This window comes from Fomitopsis serialis (assembly GCF_022376445.1).
Source record: "Fomitopsis serialis strain Sig1Antser10 chromosome Unknown B0H18scaffold_135, whole genome shotgun sequence".
Classification (NCBI taxonomy): Eukaryota; Fungi; Basidiomycota; class Agaricomycetes; order Polyporales; family Fomitopsidaceae; genus Fomitopsis; species Fomitopsis serialis.
The window spans coordinates 49001-66950 of record NW_025955095.1 but is presented as its reverse complement, the minus strand read 5'-3'; the positions used below and the strand labels follow the sequence as shown (position 1 = coordinate 66950).

General features: G+C 57.7%; 6 protein-coding genes across 6 annotated transcripts; 2 read left to right on the top strand and 4 right to left on the bottom strand.

Annotated features, from left to right (window-relative positions):
• Window positions 1-1702: 1702 nt before the first annotated feature.
• Window positions 1703-2804, top strand: B0H18DRAFT_95230 (uncharacterized protein). Its single transcript, XM_048042088.1, has 2 exons — window positions 1703-2163; window positions 2223-2804. Exons 1-2 carry the CDS (start codon window positions 1901-1903, stop codon window positions 2494-2496), a joined length of 537 nt encoding a protein of 178 aa, XP_047887200.1. The 5' UTR covers window positions 1703-1900; the 3' UTR covers window positions 2497-2804.
• A 437-nt stretch (window positions 2805-3241) lies between these two features.
• On the top strand, window positions 3242-5235 carry B0H18DRAFT_1215487 (uncharacterized protein; the record flags this gene model as incomplete). Its single annotated transcript, XM_048036641.1, has 3 exons — window positions 3242-3758; window positions 3812-4399; window positions 4459-5235. The coding sequence occupies exons 1-3, from the start codon at window positions 3402-3404 to the stop codon at window positions 5233-5235; spliced, it is 1722 nt and encodes a 573-aa protein (XP_047887199.1). The 5' UTR covers window positions 3242-3401.
• A 1944-nt stretch (window positions 5236-7179) lies between these two features.
• Window positions 7180-8595, bottom strand: B0H18DRAFT_95175 (uncharacterized protein). Its single transcript, XM_048042038.1, has 4 exons — window positions 8589-8595; window positions 8439-8526; window positions 7936-8380; window positions 7180-7879 (listed from the first exon to the last, which is right to left on the bottom strand). The coding sequence occupies exons 2-4, from the start codon at window positions 8439-8441 to the stop codon at window positions 7509-7511; spliced, it is 819 nt and encodes a 272-aa protein (XP_047887198.1). The 5' UTR covers window positions 8442-8526; window positions 8589-8595; the 3' UTR covers window positions 7180-7508.
• A 470-nt stretch (window positions 8596-9065) lies between these two features.
• Window positions 9066-10944, bottom strand: B0H18DRAFT_1041330 (NADP-dependent oxidoreductase domain-containing protein). Its single transcript, XM_048030581.1, has 9 exons — window positions 10917-10944; window positions 10641-10847; window positions 10494-10569; window positions 10304-10419; window positions 10118-10224; window positions 9974-10030; window positions 9846-9919; window positions 9568-9624; window positions 9066-9493 (listed from the first exon to the last, which is right to left on the bottom strand). The coding sequence occupies exons 1-9, from the start codon at window positions 10923-10925 to the stop codon at window positions 9408-9410; spliced, it is 789 nt and encodes a 262-aa protein (XP_047887197.1). The 5' UTR covers window positions 10926-10944; the 3' UTR covers window positions 9066-9407.
• Window positions 10945-11980: 1036 nt separating this feature from the next.
• Window positions 11981-13989, bottom strand: B0H18DRAFT_1124858 (uncharacterized protein; the record flags this gene model as incomplete). Its single annotated transcript, XM_048034916.1, has 5 exons — window positions 11981-12441; window positions 12496-12691; window positions 12745-12786; window positions 12842-13580; window positions 13637-13989. The coding sequence occupies 5 exons, from the start codon at window positions 13987-13989 to the stop codon at window positions 11981-11983; spliced, it is 1791 nt and encodes a 596-aa protein (XP_047887196.1).
• A 1007-nt stretch (window positions 13990-14996) lies between these two features.
• B0H18DRAFT_1124857 (major facilitator superfamily domain-containing protein) lies at window positions 14997-17159 on the bottom strand (the record flags this gene model as incomplete). Its single annotated transcript, XM_048034915.1, has 13 exons — window positions 14997-15128; window positions 15181-15203; window positions 15263-15313; window positions 15369-15446; window positions 15505-15648; window positions 15698-15813; window positions 15887-16333; window positions 16395-16431; window positions 16483-16514; window positions 16567-16756; window positions 16820-16838; window positions 16886-17001; window positions 17060-17159. 13 exons carry the CDS (start codon window positions 17157-17159, stop codon window positions 14997-14999), a joined length of 1485 nt encoding a protein of 494 aa, XP_047887195.1.
• Between the last annotated feature and the right edge of the window lie 791 nt (window positions 17160-17950).

The following is a 17950-nucleotide window of genomic DNA, read 5'->3' as shown; positions in this document are numbered from 1 at the left end:
AACAAGATAAAAATATCCCGGTAGTATCCGCCAGGACTGCGTACGCGACGTCGACACCGTTAGCGAGACATGGTAGGGCGCGTCGCGTCGGGACGGGGGCGCGCGAAGCTTGCTCAATTCGGCAGAGCCATCACTTGGCACACGCCGCTCTGGACCCGGCACACGAGCGGCCTGATGCTTCTTTGCTGACATAAGGTACATTTGTGCCAGTCCTCACCACAAGTCGTGAGCCCTTGTTCGGAAGTCCCGGGCCGAGCGGTTCACGTGTGGTGAGGCTGAGGAAGGAGTCTGGCATTTTGGTGATGTTTTGAGCGCATTGACGCGCCGCCGCACCGTCTGCGCGCATGCGTCACACGTCACCATCGCCCGCGCCGCGCCGTCTTCAGGCGGCGCGGCCGTCACACGTCACAACCCGCGCCGGATTGAATTAAATTCTACAGTATATCGGGTCACGATCTCGGACAGTCTAGGTAGTCGGTCACTCGAGCCTCATTCAACAATCACCCCTTCTATAGCTATGAAATAAATTGTAGCATGTCTTAATGCATCCTTGTAATGCCTGTACAAAATTTGAGGCCAATACACTGAGATCTGTGTGCAGGAAAAATCACCCTTTGCAATGATACCTATTTCTGGTAAGCAGTGTGGCTCACCCTACTCTCGACCAGAACTTTAGCTACTGAGCTCGACTCAATGATTGTATATTTTTTCTCATATTTTTCTCGTATTTCTGAGGTCTCTTAACATACCTTCTCACAATAATTAAGGTCATTATGGCCCATACAGAGTGAGGAGGGCTTGTCGAATGCTAAGGTGGACGAGATCGTGACCCGATATAGTAGTACTTATGTATTACAGTACTTAAGTGAGTTCGCCGTGTAGCTCAGACTCGTGGAAGCCCGAGACGCCCGGGCGGCGAAGCCGCGGGCGTGAGGGCTTCCAATTATCATTGAGTCTCAATACCATTTCAATGGTACAATATCACAATACATAGTATACACTATGATGCTGCTGTGGCACGCTGAGCAGCTGTGTGCCATGCAGGAGTCGGGGATCGGCGCTTGCGCCGCTACGATAAGTACTAGATTCGGACGCAAAACACGATCACGTGCTGTTGCATTAGAGTAGCCACAACTTGGCCACACCCTTGACACGAGAACATCCGATCGACTGGGAGATACATTCCCGGAACGCGTTCCGGGAACGCGTCTGCGGAACGCCCCTCGGAACACTTGTCACAGTGACATAGGACCAAGTGTCTGTGAAAGCCACTGTGTTGAGAGGTATTCCCGCAACCAGTGGTCATTATAAGTCAACGGTAAATACAAGCTCTACAATGACCATGTAAGTTGTAGTGATGCTCAGTAATCGTTTTACACGAGATTGTATATGCTGATTCTGTCTCACAGCTATGGTAATGGTGGCCTGACGTCGGGGGTGGCACAAAATTGTGACTGCACCATCATAAAATCTCACTATTGATTCACAGAAAAGACAATTTATGCCCATGTGTAAGGGCATGCTTACTGCCACAGACAAACTGCAAGCTAGTACTAGTACTAGGGCTCAACGAGGCTCAACGTCTGCTCGACGTCCATAAGTACCTGTGGGGGCCATCACGTGATCCGATTGTGGCCATGAATTATTGCCTAATTGGGCAGATTTACCGTAAGGGACGTCACAGATTGTCACGGTGCGTGACGTTCCCCGTTCCCCGTTCCCCGTTCCCCGTTCCCCGTTCCCGGAACGTATCTCCCCGTGGATCCGACTTTCTGCTTGACGCGGACGTAGCAGTCTGGATTTGCTGCAGTCAATACCACCGTGACGATGCCACAACACATGATGCCCTCTTATCTTCCACTGGAGCTTGTGGACGAAATCTTCGAACAGCTGTCTATATATGCTCATGCTCAGGATCTCGATTTCGATGCTGTTGCCAGTCTCACCAGTCGCATTGCGCGTGCGGCTCTCGCTAGGTGTGCACCGGCGTCCCGTACCTTCCACGAGCAAGCAATTAGAATTCTCTGGAGGGAACAGCAGATGGGCCATGCTTGCGACGCTGTCCTGTCGAACTTTCATCTCGGCTCTGTCAAGTGGCCTGAGCAGGACACCTGGGGAGGACTCCGAGGACCAGAGTCTGATCTTGGCTGTCGCTTTACCTATGTGAGTGTTGTGTGATGTATCGTGGTACCATTGCTGCTCTGACCGAACGACGTGCAAAGAAATATGTCACAGGGCCCATCGCCACGGAGGAATGGTCGCGCTTCGAGTACTATGCTCAGTTCGTCACGGTCTGATAGCACCGTCTGGCGGGTTGTCCGTCGTGCGCTGCCAATTACCAGTGGGTCGTACGTAGTTGTCTCGCACGCAACGCCTGACGTACTGCGAGCCGCGCAGAACGCGGGATATCCTACAAAGCGCCTCAGGACGAGAAGTGAGCGTGTAGCGCAGCATGATGTGCGGAGGATGGTGCTTCCGAGAGTTGGAATGAGTTGAAGCGAGGAGCGACTCGGATCACGAGCGCTTTGGCAGCATCGCACAGAACGCGACACAGAGCACCGCGCTGCGCTAGGCATCGCTCCCAACAAGTCGAGGAGCACGATAGAATGCATGCGCATCGTTTGATTCCGCTTTGAAAGGGCCCGAACAGCGGAATGAGGATGGCGGCGGGCTGAGAGGAGTTGGCTGTGGGAGTTAGGGAACACGATTTCTCGATAGATGTGCGCGGTTGGACAAATAAAAGGAGAATGGACCTCTGTAAACTAAAAATCCGCAGAAAGCCTGGCGATGGGAGGACCGGCAGCCTTGTCTCGGCTGTGTGCATCGGCCCAGGGGCACGGAGGGCAGGACAGGGGTGGAAGGAAGCGACGGAGAGGGAGAGAGAAGGCGGGAACAAGGGAGGCCGCATACGGCAGAAAGAAGACAGCACAGCAGCGGCAGGATGAGAGCAGGGCGAGGACAGGCAGACAGGTCGTCGAGCGTGTCGAGCGTTGGAGTTGAGGCAACACGGCAGCCAATGAGACGTGTCGGCGACGCTGGATAGAGGTGCCGAAAGTCGCGGGTGTATGTGGTCCACGAGAAGGTGCAGCTGTGCTGCGAGAGACAAGATACAGGAGGCTAGCATATGCCAGTGTGTATCTCAGTGCAATGCGCGACATGAACACGATCAGGTGACCGTGATTTTTACGGCGCTACGACCTCCTCTCGTCATGGTCGTCGTGTTGGACTTGGACTCTGTCTTGTCCTTCTTGTCGCGTGCGATCACTCTTCAATATCTGCAACCTCACCTCAGGCTGCCTAGTGCTTGTGCGTTCAATTGGCGCGGTCCTTGACTGCCAGGCATACACTGTCTCTTCGGGCGCTCAGCCCTGACTCCACGGCCTACATCGTTTCAGCACCGCATGTCCTCCTCTCCATGCAATATTCCGCTCGAGCTAGTGGACGACATATGCGGACAACTTGCACCACAAACGGATCACCAACATCTCTACGTCAATGACGAACGGAATCGCCCTGCGAGGACTGCTCTGGCAAGGTGTGCACGGGTGTGTCGTGCGTTCCACACGTCGGCTGTGAGGGTTCTTTGGAGACGGCTGGAGCTGAGCACCATTTGCGAAGCTGTCTTACGAGACTTCAGTTCCGGCTTCGTCAAGTGGCCTACGAATGAAGAGGAATTCATGGGAGGACATGAATCAGACGACGAGGCTAACGAGGATATGGCAGTAGGCATTGATTCATATACCTACCGATATAACTACGTGAGTGATGTGCAAGCAGACTGCGACGACATATGTTCTGATCAGTGTCCCAGAAATACGTCTCAGGCCCCATTTCTGTGGAGGAATGGGCACGATTCAAGCACTATGCGCCTTTCGTACGCGTCCTCCGCTACGGAATAGGGGATACCATAGAACCATCCATTTTCCTTTTCCTTCAGCAGCATGCCCATGGCCAGCCGCTCTTTCCAAATCTGCGCGAACTTATATGGGAGCATGCCACGCCCGAAATCATATCGGTGACTTCCCCCTCGATTCGTGTCCTGCGCCTTCCCGAAGACTTGAATATGAGGGAGAACGGTCATCAGACGTACGAATACGGGTACCGCATGCGGCGACATGCTTTCAAGCAAATGCTTCCTGCCGTGCTACAGGCGCTCCCCAACCTCGAAGAGCTCGAGCTCCGAAAATTGGCACACGAAGCATTCTGGTTTCCCTTCTGGCAGTCGGTGCCTAGCGGTCGTTTCGTCAGCCAGACAATCCGGACCCTCTGCATCTCTGAATCCCGCCGAGCCCTCACCCGGGCCGCCCTAGCTGCAATCTCGACCATCCCTGGGCTCACTACGCTCGAGATCGATATGGACGAACGCGGCGGCATGCATGACCCTCAAGAGGACAACAACGTGGACATTCCGCCCATTCGTCCCTTCGACCATCTGAAGTGCCTCTTCGTCAAAGGGAGGACGGCGGGGTGGCGGTGCTTGCCGATGCAATAATTGCGCCCGGACTGGAGGACGTGGAAATATGGTTCAAGTCTCAATGGTCTACGGAGGAGGGGGGTCCCGATGTAGTGGCAGTCGCGCTCCACGCGATCTTCGACGCGCTGCGTCGCAGGAATGCTGGGTCTCTACGGAGGCTTTGTCTGATTGACCTAATCTGCTCTCAATCTCTGTTTGCCGGTGGGACAACAGCTGCTACGCCTTTCCACGCGGTGGCTTCTCCACTGCTCGCACTCCAACGTCTCCAGGACGTCGTGATCCAGGAGGAGTCCCCCAACGATATCGATGTCCCCGGCTTGGTGGCAGCATGGCCCACGGTACGATCGCTCGACTTGCCAAACCTATTCCTTACCCTCAACTCGCTGCGCGACATCGCGCGTACATGTCGTCAGCTCGAATGTCTAACAGTGTGGTCTCTGGGAGACGAGTATGGCCTTCAAGTTAACCAACTCTCCCAGGCCACTCAACAGCGCAAATCAAGTTCTTCCGACACGGACAGTGCCCCGGGTTCGGAGGCGACAGGGTGCGCGCTTCGAGAGCTGCACGTCGACGAACCACTCTTCATCGAGCACCGGTCTGACATCAATATCGTCGCTCGCTTTCTGGACTCGCTTTTCCCTCAACTTGACGTTGGGCGCTCTTCGCGGTTCGTCGTCTTCAACGGGGAAGACCCGAAGGATGACGCTGCGATCATGGAGCAAGTGACGAGGCTGCAACTGGCGCGGAAACAGCATGTGTAATCCCAGATTCGTCTACATATACCCTTGATCGAATCCACGAACATCTTCAAACCCTTCTTTCATCGCTTCTCCGGCCGTGACGCGAAAACGACACACAGGAAACCCTAGATACGAATGTTCTTGTACTGCACCCACCGTACGAGGACAATCAGCCTGAGGAGAGGAGAATTGAAACCAAACCGAATCGATGTCATAGCGGATGGCAGACATGTGTGAGTTGTGACCCGTTTGACTGACTCGTTTGACGACGACTCACGATGGTGTGGCTCTAGTGTGGATCACGCGGTCGAGCACGGCTACTGGTACAGTACGTGGGCCCCCGGCGGGCGTGCTCATGTCTCTTGTCGAGGAGCCAATGCCGACCACCAGGCGAATATGTATATGATTCCCATTGTCAGAATGCATGTCAGTTCGAAGCTGCTACATGCCGATTGCGCGTCGAACGTGGAGAAACTGAGTGCCGCACCCAACTCGCCTCGTGCTTGCCAGCAGCCAATAATCGCGATACGGGTGGGCGCGTGAATCGCACACACAATAAATGTACGTCCCGAGTCGTTCTCGGTAACATAGCTGTGTTGACCCCAAAGACTGCAGTCATCCACGTCCGTGCTTATCTTCCTACTCGCCCGTGCTCGCGCATTCTGCATAAATCTACGGCGCCGTTTTGTCCGTGACGGCAATGTCCTCGCCTGGAACTCGAACGCATCCGCGGCCAGCGAGGCGTGAGTACATACATAAGTCGAATCCGAATATCTAATTCTCCTTTACAAACAAACGCGAAGGAACATACATGCCTGTCGGACACTTGATCAAGGCTACGTCTGATTTCTACCACATGTACACCCCAGCACGAGTACTTTGGCCAGGACGCCAATCCCCGCACTATCTCCGAACCCGTCACTCGCCGTCACTCCGTGTATGCATGCGTTACTTACCGTCGAGCTGCCCCCGCGTCTTGGTTCTCGCGCTGCTGTCGCCCATCCTGCTGGCCGTACGACGTCGAGCTCCTATTGGTGGTGCTGTTCTCATTCACAGCACCCTTCCCAGCCTTGTCATGCTTTTCTTTCGCCGGTACGCTTTTCATTGCAATGTTACTGCCACTGCCACCGCCACTGCCACCGCCACCACCGCCCAGAGCGACCGTTGGACGGTCCAAGCGACCTTTTAGTCCGACCCTCATCTTAGGCCGCCCCATCGGCGGCGTCGACTATCGGGTTGAAGACGGCACGGACTACGACAGTGGGCTCGCGTTAAGATCTCTGCGGGTGGGCGTGAGGTGTCGATTCGACGTCCCAATTTCACTGCGGTCCAACAGGTGGCGACGGCGGGCTGCTATCGCAGTCCAACGATGACGACGATCAGAGTCAACTTGGATGTGTACGACGAGGCGCTCGGGACGAGGTACGCACTTTGCTAGATTGCACACTATGGGCTGGGAACAACTGACTGGGGGCCTGTTGACCAGGGACGGACGGACGATGGCATGTGGGTCGACGCACGCTCAATTTAAGTACGTCCTGAAGCCGACCGCGCGCTACTGTCCGGCGTGCTTCCCTCCCCTACCAGTGGACGCAAGAGTGGACACTGGACGCACCGGCACGCACGGCATCCGATAAGCAAGGTACACATCGCCTGAGTCGCTGGATGCGTTGCGCGACACTCCGCTTCGATGTCCAGCTCAGGCCTACCAGCCTCCGAGTAACCAAGACCGGTGCACTAAGCACTTCTGGGCCTACTAGGGTCTGGCGGCGATACGGAGTGGGCTGATGGATACATGGTGGTCAACAGCCAGCTCGCGCACAGGTTAACGCGTCTGCCGGGGACCGCGGGCCCAGGGCAGGGCTTGACTTTCAAGGGGGCTCAGCGCCCACTGGCAGGCCCAGGTTTCGTGCGCAGGAGGAGCGCTGCAGACGATCTCGAATGAGGACGACCCTGCGCAAGGACGTGATGAGAACGCAACACCGGCAGTCTGGACGTCGGTGTACTTATATGTAGCCAGAGACGCTACAAGAGTACCGTGGCACCGCGACCAACCTAATAGTACGTTATACGATTGTCCTCCCCCGTCAAAGAGGTCGGATCTGTGGCCTGCCTACTAGGTGACAATCAGTGCTGTATATGCGCCCGCACACGCGGTATCAGTCAAGCTTCCAAGCCTTCCCGATCCCAGAACATGCAATATGATATATACGTGGGATACCCACTCTAGTATGACACGAACATCGAAAGCACACGGGTGCAAAGTCAGAGGAGCGCGAACGAGCCGCTACAGATTACCTCCTACTTACTGTATATGCTACACTATATACACGCCACGCCGCAGTCCGTCTGTCGCCGAGTCGTCTCAGTCTATGAATATATGCGTGGCTACCACGACTCTCCTCCACTATCGCGTCCGAGCCGCTCGCAACCGAGGTGCAACTGGACCTCACACCCAGCTCCCGTGCACGAGCGCGTCGAACGCGCTCTTGCTCTGCAGCGTGCCGACGAGGCCGACGCGCGTCTTCGCGGAGCCGACCGCCTTGGTTGTGGGCGGCGCGGGGGACGTCGCGGGGGCGGGGACGGTCTCTGCGCGCTGCGAGGCGACGGGGACGGGGACAGGGAGCGGGACGGCTGCGGGCTCGGGGCTCGCGGGGACGGACGACTAGTGGGGCGGATCGTCAGTACCGATGGAAGGGAAGAGAGGAAAGGGGCACGCACGGATGGGGAGGACGAGGACGAGGGTGGGGACGGGACGCGGTGGTCGCGGTGGTGATGCGGGTGGGAGTGGTGGGCGGGCGTGGCGGTGCCGGAGGTGCCGCAGGCGGAGGGGGAGCGTGCGTAGGCGGGGCGTTTCTGCGGGGTCAGGGTCAGTGTGGGTGTCAGGGGACGGACGGGAAAGAAAGGCGGGGAAAGGCGGTGGCGCCACATGCACGGACGGTATGGTGGACAAAAGACGGGCGACGGGAGAACGAAACGAGGGTGCCACGACGACATGGGATGCATGAGGGCGAAGAAAGGAGACAAGATGTGTACCCCACGTGTTGGCAGGCGGCAGGCTTGGGCAGAGGAAGGGAAAGATACGCACGGGAGCGACGATGGAGCCCAGGGCGAGGCGGAGGTTGATGAGGTGAGCGTCGCGGTGCTCGTCGGGGACGGGGGCGGTCTGGGGGTCCAGCCAGTCAGCTCGGCATCGACGAACAAAGACGCTCCGTGAAACGCACCATCGTGTCAAGTCCTGTGTCTGACGGGTGGTCGTCGAGTGTGTGCGCAGCGCAACGTCCAACGGATCCGCTGAGATAGTCGCGGCACCTGGCAGTCGGCAGGCGTGTAGAGTTGGGTGGAGGGAGGAAGGAGGAGAGCAGGGGGCGCACCGGGAGGGCTAGTGCAAATTTAACCCCACGGGGGCTGGAGACGGGGAGAGATTAAGAGACAGATGGGCGACAAAAGAGTGGGCCAGTGGGAGGCGTGCAGATGACCGTGGTACCCATCCGGGCCATCCCTCCCTGGCCTCGCCCCGCCGCGGTGCTCGCAGATGACCGCGCGCGCGGACGACTCGGGAGGAGGACTGCGAGAATGGCCGACGGGGTGGGCGCACGGATAATCGTCGGGCCGTCTTTCCCCGCATCCTCGATCGGCGGTGCGGGGTAATTTTCTCAGGCGCCCACGCCCATTCCCGCACGCACAAACACCAAAAATATCCTGCTAGTTTTCTTCTTCTCCTATTGTGGTTTCCAGCAAACGAGCAATTCTGCGAGGAGCCTAAGTGTGCTTACACGGCTGCGATAATCCAGCGATTCCGTCGACTACGACTGGACCCGCTGCAATTCAAACAGACATTGCGACATTTAGGCCTCTCAGGTCTGTACCAAGCTCGATCGCTAATTCTCTGGTAGTGTAATAATGCAACTCAGCTTCAGGTACCCACCATGTGCGGCTACAAGATCCACCCAGCCTTACTTCAAGATGGACAGCCAGGCTGGAATGAACTCGCCACCCTCGCGCTTCACCCTCACTCTAATACAAGTTCTTTCACAGACGAACAAGCATACTACAATGATAACATGGGTACCGTTGAACCCTACCGACAGCCATTCCCACAATCAGGCACCTTTCTCACCGTACATCCTTCCGCTTCCTTCGCCATGCCCCCCGGCGTTGCGGGCCCCGAATGCGGTGGGAGCCTGAAAACATTAGACGTGCCCGATGATATTCATCGGGCGGTACGGTTCCTCGAGGTACTTGATCTCCTCCTCCGTAAGCTGGAGGTGCACGCCCTCTGCACGCAGAAACACGGGTCAGCACCTGCTCGTACCCGCATCAAGGACGCTATGACGTGGATTCAGATCTCACCTAGGATGTCCTTGAGGTTCGCAAGGCTCGTCGTGCCGACCACCGCTGCCGCGATGACTGCATCCCGACGTCATGTGCATCGTCGCGGCCATTCGATCAACCGCGGTTCACAGAGGTTCGATCGTCGCACAGCGCAGATCCCGGGGGAAAGACGAAGCCGGAGAAACCGCGCATGGCAAGGGTGCCCGTCGACCCGAAAGGCGACCAGGCGGAAGAAGGAGAGTAAAGGGTGTCCACGTCAATCGCCGCAAAACAGCCAGATAGGCAGCAGGACCCACCGTCCTTGGACAACGACCACGCGACCGCGACCTGCGCCATGCTCACGCCCCTCTTCTTCGCGACCTCCTCTACCCTGTCAGCACGCGCTCATCAGCCTCGTCCAAGCCTCGTTTCGTCGCTCACGCACCGATTAATGATCTCCTCGAGCCCCGACCCCGGCTCCTTCGTGTAATTCGCGAGGAACCTACGCATGGAGACGCAGTAAGTGACTGGAAGGCGCCGATCGAACGCAGGGCAGGGTGGGAGCAGGCAGTGGAAGATGCATGCTCACCAATCTCCCTCTCCGCGCTTCGTGCTCTTCGCCAGACTCTCCTTGAACGGCTTGCACAGCAGCCCCCGCGCGAGCGGGCTCCACGGGATCGCGGACACGCCGAGGAGCTACACAGGCACCACGGCGCCGACGTGCAGAACGCGTCAGTACGCAAACGGGCGAGTGAGCACCGGGGGAGGGACGCACCTTGAGCGCGGGGAACATCTCGCGCTCCTCCTCGCGGTAGATCAGGCTGTGGTGGTCCTGCATCGAGATGAAGGGTGTCAGCCCGCGGCTCAGCGCGTAGTTCTGCATCGCCTGGACTGCACGCCCATATCGCGGAAGACAGTCAGCGGGTCAGAGACGCGGCGAGCACAGTGTGTAGGTAATACCGCACATTTCCACGCCCAACACGAGCTGATCCCGATGTACCGCGCGTACCCTGCCTTGACGACGTCGTGGAGCGCCTCCATCTATGTACCAACCACCGCCCCGTCAACACACGCCCACAACCCAAGCCCTACATACCACGCGAGGCACGCACCGTCTCCTCAAACGGCGTCCCGCTCCCGACGCGGTGGATCTGCAGCACGTCGACGTACTCGAGCTGGAGGCGCGCGAGGCTCGCGCGGACCGCCGCGAAGATGTGCTTCCGCGACGCGCCCCACTGGTTCACCGTGCGCTGCTCGCGCTCCGCCTTGAGCGGGTCGAAGACCTTCTCGCCCGGGTCCGCGGTGACGACCCCGGAGAACTGCCGTGCGTGCGTCAGTGCGAGGGCATGCGTCGGTGCGAGGGGTGAGAGACGGGAGGGAGGGCGCACCTTGGTCATGACGACGATCTCCTCGCGGGGAGGCCCAGCTGCTTGATCGCCCTGCCGAGTATGACCTCCGACAGGCCGTTCGAGTACACCTGCATCCGAATCCACATACCCGCGTCAGCCTCCTCTCATCGTCTTCGTCCTGGACACACAGAGGGGAAGGGAGGGGACAAGACGCACGTTGGCCGTGTCGAACGCGTTGATGCCCGCGTCGTACGCGTACTTGATGTGCCGGATCGCCTCCTCCTCGGGGAGCAGCCAGCTCGCCCACTCGGGCGCGCCGTAGGTCATGCAACCCAAGATGACGCGCGAGACTTTGAGCCCGGACTTGCCGAGGCGCACTGCGGGCGCCCACTGAGCTGGTGAGTACATATAAAGTGGGGGACGGTGCTGACCGTAGGGAACGCGCTTCGAAGGGAGCTCGGGGACGTCTGTCGCCGTCACAGCGTTTGACATTGTTGCGCGGGTGAGTCGTTTACGGTATGCTCTGTGAAGGCTTATGGGGAATCAGGACTACTAACTCGGAGGCCTCTGTTGGTGCAGTTCTCCCACCGTGGCTGTCTTTATACCTTCATCACTATGGTCCCTCTCAGCTAGAGTCCGATAGAACCACCCACCTGTAGAGTCATTTATGCGAAGCTGAAGTCGCAAGCCAGCCAGCTCCGCGGCATCTTTCCGGTGATCAACTGCAGCTAGCCAACTTGGGAACCTCCTTGGCGGCGGGTCGGATTCCCCGGAAGCTTGAAGGGCGTCTGTGCGGAGGCAGAGGTGGATACTCGAATGCCTATAAGGATTCCTCGGTCAGGCCTTGGTCAGGCCGGACATTGGGCGAGCTAAGATCTGGATCTCGGGCGGTGTGCTGGACTACTTGAGAGGGTTTGGATCTCGGGCGGTATGAGGCTGTGCTGAACTAGGATTCTTGATGTGGGAGGAGATTGGCCCGCACAGCCTGCGTAGTCTCGACTCTGCATGTTATAGAAGAACGCACACCAGTGAGCTGAAAGTGTCCTGAAAGTAAAATACACATTATAATCGAGCAGTCTACGATGACAGAGCACTCCCCTTCCTCACTCTGCCTGCATCCGCTCTAACCATCCCTTCGCCCACTGCAACTCCTCCAGAACACGCGGGATATCCGTAGTGAACACAGGCGGGTATATCGCCAACGGCAGGAGCCTTGACACTACAGCGTACGAGACATACAACCCGCTGTGACTGATTGCGGCGCTCGTGTCTTCGCCTCGCAGTTCGTACTTCCCCCGATTGGAAAAGAGCTGCTCATCGGATTCGAACGAGCGCGACCGGTGCGTCGTATTGCGGGAGAAATAGTCGACTAGAATCTGGCAGTGCAGGATCCGCTTCTTCAGCGCGAACCGCCTCTCGACGTATTCGCCCGTGCCCCGGATCACCTCCGCCTGCGTGTACGCGAGCCTCCTATAGCGTTCGTAGACGTTGAGGTGCAGCTCCTGATTGAGAGCCATGGTACGCTCCATCAGATCGAAGACTTTGAACACGCCCAGCATGCCCGCTAGACAGAGCTGTAGCGTTAGACGCACACATCCACGACCTAGGAGGCACGTACTTTTGTCTACGCCCACTTCGACCGGAGGTTGTATGCGTCTGATCAAGGCTGGGATGTCCCAGTCTTGAGTATCGCCGGGTTCATCTGTGTGCGATTTACCCCGCTTGACCTCGAGTTGCTGTGGGGCATCTGCGTCGACATCGGCGAGCCTCCATAAGTCAGTGTCGCTCGCGATTGCGTAAGATGCACCGGATTTCTGTGGTATCAATTTCAAGATTGGACCTCAAGCCGGACTCAATTAAGCGGTACCTCGAGGATGTAATCCAGTACTGAATCGACGGGATCATAAGGCTGCAACAATCGTCATTTAGATTGTCGTCAGCAGCAATGCAGAGACGTGACTGACCTTTGTGGCTGGCGGCGTCTCGGTGATTTCAATGTCATCGTCATCGGGTACGTATAATTTGATTGGCTTTGCAGTTCTCGGGGCTCTTTGGTGATTCCAAATACTATGGTAAGGCGGAGGATCTCGTGGGATGAGCAAAGAATCATGCATATCGTCGTCTCGCAGGAGCCTCCGAGCTAGCCCTGACGGGAATGATTTATCGCTTGCATCGCTGTATTTAGGGGGTGATTGAGGCCGCGCTGCTGCTTCTATGATTTCGGGGGCGAGCAGAGGTCTTTTCTTGGATATGAAGTACCTCAGGAGCACGCATTGATCCTTGGGTCTGCCGTGATCCAAGCCTCGAGCCCCCTCGGCATCGCCTCGCTCGGAACCCGGAGGCCCTGAACGGGATTCGCCACCGTGGTCAGTAGCGTCGGAGAACGTCACGTCAAGATACGCAGACCCGACGGGGCCAACGCCACCCTGGATGTGGCAACGTTTGCTCTTCCCTTTTTCCCGAAACGCCGCGAGAGCCCAGTGAGTCGTTTTGACCCAACCCTTGACGAACATGATCCTGTTGTGTTGGAGGTCGACGCCTAGGGTTTGGGCGAATGCGACCCAGCTGTCGATGTTGGTCTTCATGTAGTCTGTCATGGCCTTCGTGTAGATGATTTCCTGGAGCTCCGCCGGTGAGCCGAGGACGAGGACTGCACCTTGACGGTCGGTGCATTCGAAAGACAGTTCAGCGGAGATGCCATGCCTGATGTCTCGCGAAGCTGAGTGAAGCGCTTGCGTTGACTCAAAAACGACACTCACCCTTGTCCGCCTGCCTCGATGTGGACGTCCTTCATGGTTCGACTGAGGAGGCGTCCAGATAAAGCATTAGAGAGGCGGAACAGCGGGTGAGTCAAAACGAGCTTCTCGAAACCGTCCGGAACGTTGGGCATGTTGTCGGGACGTTGATTGACCACATCGTCCGCGCCTCGCATGGCGTTGAAGAGGCGGACGAACGCCCCTCGGTGTAGGTACCCCACGTCACCCAGGTGAACCTTGCCAGCCTCACTTTCCTCCCGTGGCTCTGGATACCAGAGAGGATACCCCTTGCCAAGGGGAAAGAGCTGGCGTGCATAGACGTTTTCGATAGGTGTGAGCGACCTTATGTCGAGCATAGTGAGTCGTCAATTAGACCGTTGACAGCAGGATGCGAAATCGCGGATTCAGGGAACATCGTGGGTGCTCCATGTTATATAGAGCTTCGCGTACGGCACACCTATCTGACGGAACCCCAGATTGGTACAGAAGACAGAAGACAAGGGAAGACAACCAAAGGGTCCAATCAGGACTTGGTGCGCCGCAGTGTGTGGGCATCTGAGGTCTGTGGGATTCAGTAGTGTCTCATCGCACTCAATCGTGATCGATGGTACAGTACCGGGCCCGGGCGCTGGAGCAGCTACCCTAACAATTTGAGGCCGTCCAGATGTCAGTTGGACACACGAGAGGAAAACACGACCGACTGTTTGAAGGGCAACCGCGGAGACTCGGGTACTTAGCTGGCTTTTATGGGGTAGCTTCGCCTGTAACATGTAACTGCCGAGGTATGAATCCTGAAAACGAATTGCGGACTATCAGCCTCGTCATAACGGATGAGACTGCTGATACTCGAACAAGGAGCTACCTGAGTGCATAATCCCAGCTCTTTTCGCCACCACTGGTCATTCGCCAAGGCTGCTGACAGTCTATGCCATCTCAGGGTGCGATTGCATCGATGCTTGGCACAAAGGACGACGTCCAGGATGCAGAAGGAGAATGCGAATGCACGACAATGCGGGTATGCGACTGTAGGGCGTGAACTGAAACTGGTCTATAGCTACATAACCTGATCAAAGGAGCGACAAGTTCTACAACGTATGCACGTCACAGGGGGGCGAGAATAAAACAACAAAATAGGGGCGTCAGTCCGAATCGAAACAACTGGAGTGAAGGGGAATAAGTATACACGAGGCCCGCAAGCCTCAAGGGAAGGAATAATACGCGTAGTGTACGAGAAGGGCGCAATGGGGATAACGGGCGACGGTGGTGCGCTTCAGACACCAAGGCTAGCTTGGGCGGTGAGCGCGCCATTAAGGTTTGAGGGATTCGAGAATGTCCAGACGATGCAGTGAAAGGAGCCTCATGCTCATCTGCGGGCGCGGAGTCGGAGGATCGGCGTCTCGCCGACGAACAGCAGGACGAGGACGAGGGTGAGCGCGAGCACGCCGACGTCGATGTAGCAGAGGGCGTCCCAGCCGTTGCTCAAGTGGCCATAGACCTGCATACTTTGTCAGCGACAGTAAGAACTAGATGGTGCGGTGTGGATTTACCTGTCCGCCGACGACGGAGCCCGCTGCGAGGATACGTCAGTATGTTCTGAGGATGCGGCTCAGAGGCGAGGACGACACTTACCGGCGTTGGCGAGTCCGTAGACGATGTTGAAGGTGCCGTACGTGTGTGCGTCTGCAGATAGGATGCAGTGAGCTAAACAGTAGAGATGTGAGCCCATGAAACTTACAGCCTACACCCTCCATGCTACGCGTAACCGCCGCCAATTCCGTAGTGAGCGGCGAAGACGTCGCAGCGAGGAAGAAGTCTATCAAACCAAAGCCAAAATCAGCGCATATACCCACACGTCACACGCGGGGACGCACTCTCGACGGCGAACGCGACGATAAAAAACGCGAGCGAAAAGTCGAGCGTGAGCAGCCCGAACCACGGGATGCCGCACACGAAGAGGACCGTGGCGACCCACGCGGGGCCGAACTTGTCGCTCAGCTTGCCGGCGAGGGGGGATGCTACGGGCGGGTCAGCACGGGGGCAACCCGGAGAATCCAGAAGACGTACAAATGAGAGTGGGGATGAGCGAGGCGAGGTAGATGAGGCCGACCTTCGTCGAGTCGAGGTTCCAGATCGCCTGCACGCGGAGGGGCAGCGTCACGTCCAGAGCCGCGAACGCGAACCTGCCGCGCGAGAGCGGGGGCAAGGCAAGACCGTCAGCCCATGGATTCTCGCGGACGGCGCGCATTCACTCACGAGCCGGTGAACGTGCTGAAGAGCACGACGAGCGTGCGCGTCGAGGCCAGCAGCTTGTACGTGACCTGCATGAGCGAGAGCGCCTTCTTCTCCTTCGCCGCCCGCGCTTGCGCGGGGGCGGCGGGCATCTCGGACGCGCTGATCGCGACCGCCATCGCCGCCTCCGTGTCGAGCACCTTCCGCACCACATCTACTTTCTCCGCGGACTCGGAGAACATGGAATCCGGCGACATCGGCGACAGGGGCGACGTTACGGCGGGGGGCCCTGGCGCCTTCTCTGAGTCTGGCTGAGAGTGCGTCGTGGCTGTTGCGTCGGCGGGCGGCTTCTCGTGCACGAGCAGACGCGCGGTGAGGTCGAGGACGGTGAAGAGGATCGTGAAGATGAAGGGCGCGCGGTAGCCCCAGCGGGCGTAGAGCGCGCCGCCAACGGGTGGCGCGAGCAGCTGTCTGTTGTTGCGTTGACGACATGTCAGCGACGCCCCTTGCGCTGGGAAAGGAAACAACGCACCCTAAGGGAACGCCGACCATGACGAAACCCAGTTGTTCTACATGTCATGTCAGTTGTTACATCCGGCGCTTATTCATGAGGTACGTACGACCGACGTCCTTCTCCGGAGTAGCGTCGCATCTGCGAGGAATGGATTGGTGGCCAATATCATGGAGCAAACTTCGGTACGCACATGAGAGCAAAGCCCGCAACGATGATAACCGAGGATGCGAATCCCTCCAACAACCGGCCGATGCACATCATCCAGAACGCGGGCGACTCCATCAGCAGGACCTGCGACGCGACCAGGAGGAGCTGGCCGACGACGAGGACCATACGCCTCGATTGCAGGCGCTCAGAGACCATCGCTATCACCGGGGTGGCTGGGCACGGAACACTGTGAGAAGGGCGTTGATGCGTACGTAGGGCTGTCAGGGGAGACTTACCGACGACGAGGCCCGCTGACTACGTCGCATCAGTACAGGCACAGAGGGAGATTTCGGCAGACTCACGTATAAGAAGAGCAGCCATCCGACGAGCCCCGAGACATGGTTGTATTTGAGCTCCTCGAGCCTGAAAGGAAAGACGGTGATGACGATGTTGTAGTTCAGACAGTCCAGCGCAAGACCTGGTGAGTGGGCGGGCGTTAGCCATGCATTTGAGCATGCTGTAACAGAGCAACTTACCCAACGCGACCACTGCAGATGCCGTCGAACGGTGCGCACAGCCAGGCGTGTCAGTGAGACACCCATCAAGACCGCTGAATAGACTTGCCAAAAGTGACATACGCGGGCGAGGACCTCCAGCCCTGGGAGCGTACGAGGAGATCTGAGAAGGAGATCTTCATGCCAGTGGTTCTGCACGGCGCGGACGCCTTCCTGCTCGACGTCGATCGACAAACCTGGGGGCAGAGTTTGTTCTGTCGGCCGCTGGGAGGAAGATATGTGGCTCGAGGGAGCTTCTCTTGATAGAGTTGGGCCCAGTCGGGCGGGGAGGCGCAGCCGGCGCGATGGGCTGCAACAGATGGCCCCCGGCGTGGACCCTCGAGGTTCGCCGCCCTGCGCGAGGGCGATGCTTCGTCACATGCTCACGAGGCGAAGCACGCCAATGTATCAAACTTCCGGCCGTACGATGGAGCGAAGCACGCCGCAATCGCATGCACTGCGGGAAGAAGCACCTGGGGATGTCACCTTTCGCATGGTCGTCTTCTGTCCGGTACCCTGCTCTCAGGCTTACCTCTCCACGCACGGACAGCTCCGGTGCATGGGCAGACTGCTACCAGCGTATGAAGAGTGTCTGGAAAGGAGAAACAAAAACTAGCAACATACATACCAGTGGTATCGCGATACTTACATTACTCAGTAAAGCGGGCCAGCGGATCACAGAAGGAACAGAATGAAACCGTGTTCGGAACTCGGCCGGGTTGTTTAGTCAGTCAGTCCCCCGTAGTCTCACTGTTTGAGCTAGGTAGATGCAACAACCAAGAGTAGCTACAGTCTCTGTGGCTACCGTTCCGCGTACATATGTCCGCTTCAGATTGGTCGAGTAGGTGAAGGGAGAAGGGCAGGACAACAGGG

Bases quoted from the DNA above. Each gene is read 5' to 3' on its own strand.
- B0H18DRAFT_95230 (XM_048042088.1), top strand. From the start codon at position 1,901: ATGCTCATGCTCAGGATCTCGATTTCGATGCTGTTGCCAGTCTCACCA. The intron at 2,164-2,222 runs GTGAGTGTTGTG...CGACGTGCAAAG, and splicing joins TTGGCTGTCGCTTTACCTAT to AAATATGTCACAGGGCCCAT.
- B0H18DRAFT_95175 (XM_048042038.1), bottom strand. The intron at 7,880-7,935 runs GTGCGTGCCCCT...CCGCCCCACTAG, and splicing joins CGTCCTCGTCCTCCCCATCC to TCGTCCGTCCCCGCGAGCCC.
- B0H18DRAFT_1041330 (XM_048030581.1), bottom strand. The intron at 10,570-10,640 runs GTGCGTGCCTCG...GTTGGTACATAG, and splicing joins GGACGCCGTTTGAGGAGACG to ATGGAGGCGCTCCACGACGT. The intron at 9,625-9,845 runs GTGGGTCCTGCT...GTCGGGATGCAG, and splicing joins GTGGTCGTTGTCCAAGGACG to TCATCGCGGCAGCGGTGGTC.